At 35.5% G+C, this 12,210-nt stretch overlaps 1 protein-coding gene across 2 annotated transcripts in view; it reads left to right on the top strand.

Moving 5' to 3' along the window:
* The window catches only part of TBC1D23 (TBC1 domain family member 23), a 417,318-nt gene that overhangs the window by 104,573 nt on the left and 300,535 nt on the right, over positions 1 to 12,210 (top strand). For both annotated transcript variants that reach the window (XM_090412602.1, XM_090412603.1), the window contains exon 6: positions 971 to 1,095. In XM_090412602.1, the coding sequence (XP_090268728.1) occupies positions 971 to 1,095 (125 nt within the window). The remainder of the gene's footprint in view (positions 1 to 970; positions 1,096 to 12,210) is intronic.

Raw genomic sequence — 12,210 nt, 5'->3', positions numbered from 1 at the left:
GGAGCAAATGGGAATAGATACGAAGCCGATGGCATGGATGGGGAGGGGAGGGGAGTGATAGACATCAGAGAGTGGTGTAATGTTTCCAAATGTGATCCAGAAAATATATATATGAAAATTCACTCATCTATCTTGATGCTGAATTTGCGTTCATACCATGTTTTGGTGTGAACACAAATTTAAGGAAGCCTGTGAGATTCTTATCAACCACCCCAATCTGAACAGTAATGATGGTCTAAAAATCCCAAGCATATGGAAGGCACATATTCTACCCACGGAACCTTTCTCTTTAAGAGTTAAGTATAAACTGGACTGTAGATAATCCAGAATCCTAAATCTAAAATAACAATTGTAATGTTAAAAATAGGACATGATTGTTACTGAAAGAATACTATCTATAATAAAGAATATTTTTCTCATGTTATCTTAAATAGAATTTAGCTTTGATGTAGTTTCTAAATAATTAAATAATTTGGAATTTTATCTGTATTTTTTTTTTTTTTTTTCACTAGAGGTCATGCCAGTAAAATAACCAGTGATCAAATCATTGTTTCTCTAGCTTACCGTGTGTAATGTAACTCGGCTTGTCCTTATATATACCCCAGATGATGATGATCTTAATATGAAGATTCAAACGTCGGGAAATTAAGAGTTATTTATGACACGGTTGTGAAGTCCATAATTTCTAAAATGGGTGTATTTTACTTCCAAGTACATCCTTTTTGCTAATGGATGATATCCAGTTTCACATGTTGAACTAGAGAAAAATTTACATATTTTGCTTGCCTCAGAAAATCATAAACAGATTTAACTGACTTTTATTCATTTATTTATAATTTTTTATAATTTATTCCAAAAGAAAAATCATGGTAATGCTGATAATATAAGTGGTATTATGATCTATGGACACCTGCTGTATTATGAGCCATGAAAATGCAACCACATTAATTTTTATTTTCTTCCATTTCAGTTTTCCAGTTTGTTTTCTGCCACATGTGATCTTAAAGTTATTCAGACTATGTGGGATATATATCTTCAGTTAGCAGATCCATTTTTAATATTCTTCCTTGCTTTGGTTATTGCAGTCAATGCTAAGTAAGTATTTATTTATTTATTTTTTTATTTGTGATATTCACAAAGTTTAGAGAGGCTGAATGCCTAAAATAGTGTGAAGCTATTTCAGTTTCTAATAATTTTACAAAAATTCTTGTCTCTGATTTTGAAATTTGTAATTATAATCACCTTAATAATTATATAAGGGTTTGCACAGCTGGTTTAAACAGATCTTCATAATGAAAAGCTAGTTTTTATCAAAATAGAAATAGATTTCTTGTTTATTTAAGAAAATTCTATCAAAATACATATTTTATATATTAATTTTCTGTATATAAAACCCTCATTATGGGTTTTTTGTGTGCATTATCAGTGTTATGATTAAATCTAGATTTGTTGGTTGTAATGAAACTATTATTTCATTATTATAAATAGTTTGGTTACTTTCTGCAATTAAATGTTTCATTTGGTTTTTGTTATGATTTCACATCATTACAGTAGATGCTCACTATAGCAAACCCCCGAGAACCAGAGAAGTAGTCTGTTTAAACTCATGGTATGCTGTAGTGAATTTAGAAAGGGGGGATAGAATAATCTCCCATATCCATTCCTAGAAATAAAGAAAATGGGAAGTACAACAAAGGAAATGATGGAAAATTGTATATTAATGACAGAACACTAAGGACTTGCAGGAACCATACATAAAACACAACACAAAAAAGTACATTTCTGAACAATAATGGGAGATATAAGAAATACAAAAACTAGATGAGCAAATTTGTAAAAATGAAAATATAGAAATGATGTTTAAATTTTGAAATGTTATATTATGACTTATTTTTCATGGTATTAACAACACCACAAACACTTTTATCAACAAAGATGTTTTATTAACGCTTATATTTTGCTGATTTTCAACTCAGCATCATCAGAGCACAACACACTTGTAAACATGACAGTGAGTGAGTGAAACAATATAATTGCAAAAGACAAAAGAACTAAAGTCCTATTTTTAGGCACCCTATAACGAGAAAAAAAAAACAGCAGTTATCCAGGAGTTTTTCTTAGGATAACCGTCTCCCAAATTTTTGGCAAATTAATGTAACCATATTTGTTAAGGTTGGGAGAATTCTTCAAAGCCATTGCTGACTCAAAAAATAATCTTTCAGATCTATAATGACTCCTAAATAGCACATTCGTTTTCCTCCATCTAATCCTGTGTGAAGGAGTGTCCAAAGCATGGTCTGCCAGTCCGGACTTGCCATAGTAATAGTAGCGAATGTATCTTTCATGTTCTTCCAGGCAGATGTTCACTGATCTTCCTGTTTGCCCATAATAGGCCAAGTCACAGTCACACAGAACTTCATACACTCCTGGGTGTGCTAAAGGGTGAAGTTTATCCTTAGGCGAGCGGATCAGAGTTGCCAGCTTGACATGAGGTTTGAAAGTGGTGCAAAGGCCATGTTTCAACAATACTTTGGCTATCTTTTCTGATGTACCTCTGATATAGGGAATAGAAATGGTCATGTTGTATTCTTGTGTATTAGGGGAGGGCAAAGTAATGGGCCTATGTAGTATTTTATCTATTTTGTAGGGATTGTAGCTGTTGGCTAAGAACGTATGGCGCAGGTATTGGAGTTCAGTGGTCAGAGCTGTATCGTTAGAACAAATGGCTCTGGCTCTGTGTGTAAGTGTTTTTAAAATGCCGTACTGTTGGACTGGATGATGATGTGATTGTTTATGTAGGTATCTTCCTGTGTGTGTAGGCTTTCTGTAAATAGAAAAAGATAGTGATCCATCTGAAAGGTGGGTGACTAATGTGTCAAGAAATGGTAAACAGTTATTTGATTCTTTTTCTACTGTGAAGTGAATTTTGGGCTCTTTGGCTGTTTAGGTAGGTGACAAAAGCATCCAAAGTGTCTTGTCCATGGGTCCAGATGGCAAACACATCATCTACATAGCGTAACCACACTTGTGGCTTGTATGTAGCTGTGGTAAGTACTTTGTTTTTAAAGTGTTCCATGTAAAAATTTGCTAACGGGGGAGAGAGGGGGGGAACCCATAGCAGTACCATTAATCTGTTTGTAGAATTCCCCCCCCCCCATGTAAAGTAACCTGCATTCATGGTAAATTGAAATAATTCAAAAATATCTGGGGGAAATTTAGACTTGATTAAATCAAGAGCATCTGTAAGTGGTACATTGGTAAATAAGGAGGTGACATCAAAACTAACCATTATGTCTGAATCTTTTAGGATTAGATTTTTAACCAGTGTTTTGAAATGGATTGAATTTATTACCAAAGTAGAGGAGTTGCCAGTAAGGGGGGCTAGCGACTTGGCTAAATGCCAGGCCAGTTTATATGTGGGACCATCTATGCTATCAACTATGGGGCGTAGGGGAATATTAGTTTTGTGGATTTTTGGTAATCCATAAATACGGGGTGATTTAACATGAATTGGTTTTATTTTCCTGATGATTTCATTGGGCCATGATGTCACTTTTTTCAGTAATTTTCGGACTTTTTTCTTTTGAGACATCGTAGGGTCTCGATGTATAATTTGATTTGTGGAACTGTCACATATGAGATCTTGCATTTTTCTGTTATACTCTTCTTTATTCATGATAACTGTTGCATTTCCTTTATCGGCTTTTGTAATAATAATATTTTTATTATTATATAACTTTTTAGGGCAGTTATTTGCTTACATGGCATATTACTTTTTGGAGGCTTAGCCTTGTTTATAATACTTGCTATATCTTTACAAGTGTGTTGTGCTCTGATGATGCTGAGTTGAAAATCAGCGAAATATAAGCGTTAATAAAACATCTTTGTTGATAAAAGTGTTTGTGGTGTTGTTAATACATTGAAAAATAAGTCATGAATAACCATCAACACCTAAGCTTATCTGTTAGATAAATGTTATATTAGCTTAATATCACTTACCTTATTTATTGCTATTGACTTTAATTAAATTAATTTAATTGACCCACACTATTTTCAGACATTAAAAATATTGTGTTAGGGTTGGAACCACAAGATAGCGACACTTGTTAGCCGCCGCCTTCACTGTGTACGGATTAATTAGTGATAGCCTTGGGCCAGCTATCTCTGATTGGCTACCAGTGGAGATTGAACTGTGCACTCAGTCTCCAAAAGTTAGATAGGGTTGAAACGGCCTCACCTACTCCCTATACGGGAACAAAAAGACGTTAGCTGACTTTAATTAATGCCACTGTGGGAAATTTAGTTCTCGTAGTGAACTAAATATGTGCAACCTGTGTACCATTAAAATCAAACTAACCTTAAAACAAGTTCAGCATTCAGTCAACTTTATAATTAATCATAATTATAAAGTTTCGTTATCTAAAAAAAATTAATGATATTGTTTATTAGTCATTAGTTTATATTAGTCACTTCAGTGAGGATATGACAGCTGAACAGCTACCCAGCATTAGTCAGCCTGAGGGCAAGGATTTGCACAGCTGGTTTGAACGAATCATCTTCATAATTGGACATTAGGTCTCTGTCCAGTTAGGAAGCTGACTTGTTCATACTACTAGCAGGCCATGCCAGTCACTTTTATTCTCTACTTCAGAATTTTTTTTTTGAGTAAATGCCAGACATTTTTCAGTATGACTTGATGGGAGAGAATAAAAGGTGGGTGTCACCCCCTTTGTTCTTATTATCATTCCCTTGTATAAGACCCTGATCAGACCACACTTAGACAATTGTTCTCAGACTTGGTCCCCAGGATTTGAAGGAGATAAATTAACAGTGGAAAGGGTACAAAGTCAGATAATAAAGATGGTTTCAAGACTGTACAATGTTAGTTATGAGGATCGGCTGAGGGAATGTGGACTGCAGAGTTTGGTGGATAGAAGCAAGAGAGGTGATATGATTGAGACTTTTAAACTGTTGAGAGGTGGTTACAGGGTTGACACTGGGGAGGTCTTTCACATGGTTGAAGCGTGGAAGGAGTGATGACAAGGAGCCATATCTGGAAGTTATGAAAGGAAACTGTGAGCAAGAGCGTGAGGAGTGGTTTCTTTGCATGGAAGGTGGTTGAACTATGGAATGCATTGCCTGATAGAGTGGTGAAAGCGAGAACGGTCAATGAGTTTAAGGAGTGGTATGATAGACTTTGTATTTCCTAGGAGTGACCTTCCACGATGAGTCTTGATAGACTTTGTGTTTTCTAGGAAGGACCTCCTGCGATGAATCTTTTGACTCCTTGGAGGCCTAAATAATAATAATAATAATAGGATCTATGTGGTATTAGTTTTTGTAAAATCATTCTGTTCTTCATTTATAATTTTTTCTAGTACAGGGTTGATTCTGTTCCTCAGTATTTTGACATATATCTTACAACTTGTGTTTATAAACTTATTCCTCTGTAGTTGTCACAGTTATTCTTACTTCCTTTTTTTAGAGATGGGAATTGCAGTTGCATGGTTCCAGCCATTGGGTGTTCTTCCAGTGTTATATATTTTGTTTATTTAAAGTAAGAAATTGTTGGTGAAATTTATTTCCTGAATATTTTATTGGTTTTGTTGGAATTTTATCTTCTAGTGATTTTCCATTTTTCATTCCTTTTAATGCTTCATTTAATTCTTGTGATGTAATGTTATTTGGAGACTTATCAGTTACATTTTCTGAAAATCATTTAATAGTAATTGATTGTTCATTTCTTTCCCAGAGTTTATAATAATAATCTATCCATTGTTGGTCATCTATCTCTTTAGTATCTTTTGTTTTTCTTTCTGTAAGAACTTTATTTTATATAGATTTTGGGTTGCAGTTTATATTTTTCTAATTTACTAATATAATATAATCGTTGACTTTTTCTGTGGAGTTTTCTTGTCTCTCTTTTTGCTATTGCTCCTTTCCTGTTATATTCTGTTTCGTCTTCCAGTTTCTTTCAGGTAAGCTTAATTTAATGTTTGCAGTTTTTTTTATCTTCAGTTATATTCTTGATTTCATCATTCCATATTCAGAATCCTCATTTTCTTTTCCATTTTCTATGGAAAATGGGAATATTTTCCTGGCAATTATTATTCATAATAATTTCCAGATTTTTTCCATTCCTTCTATCTGTTGTTTCCATTCTGTTTCTTTTAAGTATTTATTTATGTTTTCTTAGTATACATTCATTGCCATTCAATTATTTTTCTTTACCCAGTTTGGTGGTATTATATTTCAGATTACCAAATGATGATCTGAATCAATATTGTAACCTCTGTAAATTCTTACATGATATATTAATTTTGCTAGTTCATTATTGACTATTGAGCAGTCAGTTATTGACTTTTGATCTCTAACTGACCAGGTAAATTTATGAGCATCTTTGTCTAAAAAAAACTATTTATTATTGTAAGGTGCAAATTCTATTAATATTTTCCATTTTCATTAAGACAGTTTTTTCCACAGTTACCTCACAAATGGTATTGATTCATTACCATTTGTGATATTATAAGTGGTATTATAAACTTTAATTTTTATAAAAAAATTAAAGTTTATAATACCATATTCTAGTCTCCTTCAAAGTACTCTCCATGTGTGCCAATGCACTTGTCCTAATGTTTTTTCCACTTTTGGAAACAGTTCTGGAACAGTACAACTGGAATACTGTTTGTGTGTAAAAATAATCATAATTTAAAGTAAGAATATTTTATAATTATTTCTCTGTTAATATATTATTAGTTTTGGTTTCATAACATGTATATCTGCACTTGTGATGCGTTATTGATATTATTATTGTCAAAATGAAATGTAAAGCATTTGAAATTGATATATACTAACTAGATTTTGATAATTGTGTCACCTTCAATTTTTTTATTGTAATTTAAAATTGTTAAGTGTTGAGGTATTCGTGGTGGTTTGTTAGGCATTCTATTTACACTAACAGAGACAACATGGCAGCCATTATACATAACTACTCGCTTGACATTTACATGGAGAGTTCATGTTTGCTGAGGAGTTTGATGGGTGATTGACAGCTGACAGAGGGAGCGTTCAGTTATCGGGGTAACGAGGAAAACAAGAAAGAGCTAATGGAAGTTTAAGAATGCAGACCAGAGAAATTTTGTTATTAGGAAGTTCTTAAGTTTTGCATGACAGTTGGGAGAATATTAATAGAAGATCTCGAAAAGGAATCTTTCAATTATGAGTCTCAAGAAATCATGAGACTGTGAGTCAATCGTAGAACTTGTTGAGACTGTCAACACGTATTTTGTAAATAAAAGATATTGCAGTCGGTATTCTTAGTGAATGTTTGAGAAACGCTGAATGGAAAATTTCATCTTCTGTCTTAAGGACACTGGATTACTATGGAAAAAGTAATCCAGTGTCAGTTTCAAATTTCAATTGGCGAAATTTGAAACTGTAAAGTGGCTTAACATGAAGAGCTCAACTTAAATATGTTATTTATGAAGTAGCAGAAGAAACTTCTTTCTCTCGTACAAAAGTTAGTAAATTGTGCATAAAATAGAACTGCAAGAGGTAAGAATATATATACTTCATTGAGACAGAAGAAATGATATTGAATGCTACATAAGGGAGATAAAAAAACGATCCCATGGAAAGGAAGAAGAAAATTTTATATTTTCGGAAAGGGGGGGGGGGGGGCTAACAAAGAAACTGACTCTTTTGAACATTTTTTCATTCTGAAAACAGGGTGTTTAGTCTGGTAGACATGATTAAGTGTATGTCAAACAGTACAATAATAGAATGAGTCAGAGGATGAATGATTTTAATATTTTCAGTAAGAAAATCTCTAAAGTGTAGATTTAATTTAGAAGGCCTTGGATCCAGTTAATTTTGTAGTTATTTATGTAATTTTATTTAAATGTATATATTGTTTGTTTCATTAAATGTATATATATTTTTTATTTATTCTTGAGTCAGTGATTTTCCAGATTCTAAAAGAAATAGTTAAAAGCCTTTGAACCAATCGAAATTGAATCCTTGTGTAATTAATAAACACTCAGAATAAAATTCTTCTTTATAGAGATAATCTACACATATGGCCTCCAATGGCTTATCTTTCACTTCATCCACATCAACGAATTGCTTGGTTTTCATGGTTTTCTTTATCCACGGGAATAAAGAAAAGTAACATGGAGAGAGATCAGGTGAGTAGGGAGGGTGGGAAACAACCACCATGTTGTTTTTTATCAAGAACTTTTGGACAGACAAGGCTGTGTGGTGGTGTAGCAACAATCCCCGCTACTCCACATTTCTGGCCATTTTCATCACACGCTGTCACGCAATCTTCTGAAAACATTGAGATAAAAATGTTGGTTCATTGTCTGTCCAGGGGAAACAAATTTTTTGTGTACAATTTCATTCACATAAAAAAAAAAATAAACATCGTCTTGACATTTGATCAAACTTGACATGCCTTCTTGGGTCTCGGTGAATTTGCATGTTTCCATTGGCTTGATGCTTGTTTTGTTTCTGGATCATAATCATAGCACCAGGACTCATCCCTGGTCACAACTTTTGAAAGTCCTGGTCATAAAAAACTCGCTTTCTCAAATTGTGGCAAACAATTGTGACAAGGTGCCACACGATAAGCTGATATTCAAGTTGCAGCACATGGGTCTGGATGTCAGATTGATCAACTGGATTCAGGATGGGCTGTTCGATAGCTATCAGAGAGTTGTGTATGGTGGAGCAATATCAAAGAGGCAGAAGATTACAAGTGGGGTTCCACAGGGCTCACTACTGGGACCTATATTGTCTGTGGATTGCAAGGGGATATTCAGTTGTTTGCTGATGATGCAAAGCTGGGAAGGGTTATTAGTAATAGTGCAGATGTGGTAGCGCTGCAAGAGGATTTGAATAAGCTAGATAGATGGGCATATGAATGGCGGTGTCAGTTTAATGCTGCAAAATGTAAGCTCTTGAGGTTTGGGACGCTTCATACTCTATGGGTGGAGTTAAACTGGAGGAAGTAGGAGAGACAAGAAATCTGGGGTTGATGATTGATAGAAACCTGAAATTTAGGGGACATATTGCAAAGGTAGTGAGGGCAACACAGAGGATTGCTGCAATAATGAGAAGGACACTGACCCGCAGAGATAAAATAGTTATCATTCCGTTGTATAAGACTGATCAGACCACACTTAGACTATTGTTCTCAGATCTGGTCCCCAGGATTTGAAAGGGATAAATTAACTGTGGAAAGGATACAAAGGCAGATAACAAAGATTGGGTCAGGACTGTACAATGTTAGTTATGAGGATCGGCTGAAGGAGTGTGAACTGCAGAATTTGGTGGATAGAAGGAGGAGAGGTGATATGATTGAGACTTTTAAACTGTTGAGAGGTGGTTACAGGATTGACACTGGGGAGTTCTTTCGTTTGTTGAACAGTTGGGAAGGAATCATGACAAGGGGCCATCCCTGGAAATTACAAAAGGAAACTGTGAGAAAGAGGATGATGAGTGGTTTCTTTGCATGGAGGGTGGTTGAACCATGGAATGCATTGCCTGATGGAGTGGTAAGCGAGGATAGTCAATGCATTTAAGAAGTGGTATGATAGATTTTGTGTTTCCTAGGAGGGACCTCCCTCAGTGAGTCTTGATAGACTTGTGTTTCTTAGAAAGGACCTCCCGCGATGAGTCTTTTGACTCCATGGAAGCCTGAATAATAATAATAATAATTCACACTTTTTATTATTATCTGACACCTCCAGGGAATCCAAAGACTTATTGAGGGAGGGCACCTGCTCTACTACTCTGTCGCCACCACTCAATCCACCAACTGACTACGACTACAGCAATGCTAATCTATTGCCGACCACCACCACCACTGGTATTTAAAGAGACAATCACAAACATCCATGCATTCGAACCCACAGCCTTTTGGCTGGAGAGCGGATATGCTAACCACTCGGCCAGCCAGGCTGGCAAGACATGCTTCATGACAATTTCATCTCTTCAGAAACTTCTCCAATGGTCTTTCGACAATCTTCATTGATTGTTTGGCAAACCTTTTTGATGTTTTCATAATTTTTACTTGTTGAAGGTCAGCCAGATTGCAGTTGGTCTTCAATTGACATGTCCCCATTTTTGAATTTGGAAAACCACTTGTAGAGCTGCATTTTACCTCACTCATCATTAAGGCTTGCTGAAATATAACAATAGTTTTACCCAAAAAAAAACAAAATTTCATGCACACACTCTCTGTTCCTTGTGCTCAGCCATCACAAAATCACCAAATTTGCTTGCAAGCACTAAAAAAAAAAACAGCCAGAACAGTGAACCAAATGAAGCCAGAATTGGCAAGGAAAACTCCACTTGCCAGACAGGCACACTCACGATGCCTAGTGGCATCATTCATAAATAGAAAATGCATATGTGCTAAGTTCAGATTCCGGTTATTTTTGGGTATCCCCTTGTGTATATATATACGTACAGTTACACCCCGAGTTACATAACACTCGACTTATGTAAATTCACACTTATGTAATAAATCTAGCACGTATGAACATGTTTGCGGCTTTGCACAGGTGTGTCTCTGACAGCCTTATTGCAGTGCAGTGCAGTAGTAGATGCCTTGCGCATTTAGCTCAGTCACTTGTTATCACTGCTAGTTTCGTTGCATTTTTAGCCTTAAAATGGAATGCAAACACAAAACCGAATGCGCTGGTAATAAATCTAAAAAACAAAGGTCTGCAATAACTTTAGAAAAAAGTATAGTTGAAAATAATTCGTATGTATGAAGGTGGGAAAATTCTATCAACAATAGTTCAGGAAATAAATCGACTTATTTCAACAGTAAATACAATAGTGAAGGATAAAGTTCATATTGTTGAAAGCATGAAAGGTGTGGTAGCATTGAAGGATACAATTATTACCAAGAAGAGGCTCGGCCCGATATCAGAAATGGAGAAATTGTGGTGTCACTGGATCGATGATCTGACACAGAAGTGGATACCGTTAAGTTTACTGATTATCCAGGAGAAGGCTATGTCCTTATATAAGGATTTAAAAGAGCAGACCCTCATCATGGACACAGAGAGTATATTTAAAGCTAGTGCTGATGGTTCGAACGATTTAAGAAACGTACGAATCTGCATAGCATCAAAATCACGGGTGAGGCAACAAGTGCAGATACAGATGCGGCAACTTGATTTCCCAAACTTCTGGCAGAAATAACTTTCATCCTGATGTAAAAGTTGTTCACTTTCCTCCCAGAACTACCTCACTGTTGCAACCTATAGATCAAGGCATTATTGTGACCTTTAAAGCCTACTATCTGTGGTGTACCCAAGCAATCAAGGCCATTGATAGGGGTTATGAGCCTTACTCTATGTGATTTCTAGAAGAACTATAATATCCTTAACGCTATCAAAAACATCTGGGTTGCTATAAGATTTTGAAGCTGTTTGGTGTGAAGTCGAGATCAGTGGAATAGTATATCTAATAGGATGCTATTATAAGCCAGGGAATGTGGAGAATATTGATTGTGAAATGTTTAGACAAATTAGTTGGGCAAGTAAAAGGAAGGTGATCTTAATGGCAGATTTTAATTATAGGAATATAAATTGGAAAGAAGGGATAACTAATTAAACTCTACCCCACAAAAACCAACCATTTGGCTTCGCTATGTTGATGATGTGTTCCCTATTTGGCCACATGGCTCCAATGCACTCCTCTCCTTCCTAACACACATAAACAACCAACACCCCAGAATCAAATTCACCCTGGAAGAAGAAAAAAACAACTGCCTTCCTTTTTTAGACACACTAGTCACCCGCCAGCCTGATGGAACCTTGGTTTTTCGGTCTATAGAAAACCCACCCATACAGGTAGATACATTCACCAACAATCCCACCACCCCTCCTCACAACAATATGGAGTCATTAAGACACTACACAACAGGGCTAAACTTATCTGTTCAAATGACAATGCCCTAACCACAGAACTAAACCACATTTCAACACTTTCTCAGCCATTGGCTATCCCCCCCCCCCAAAAAAAAAATCTAAAAAATATTGAAACCAGTAAACCACAAACCCTCCCCCCCCCCTCCTCACAACAAGGCTTACTCTAAATCCATCACCATACCCTGTATCCGAGGCACCTCGGAAAAAATTACAAAAATCCTAAAAAACATGACTTAACTTCTTGTTACAGACCATATAAAAA

This window comes from Typopeltis vanoorti, chromosome 23 (assembly GCF_054136105.1).
Source record: "Typopeltis vanoorti isolate ZY-2024b chromosome 23, IOZ_Tvanoo_1.0, whole genome shotgun sequence".
In the NCBI taxonomy this organism is placed as follows: Eukaryota; Metazoa; Arthropoda; class Arachnida; order Uropygi; family Thelyphonidae; genus Typopeltis; species Typopeltis vanoorti.
This window is presented reverse-complemented; position numbering and strand designations above follow the sequence as displayed.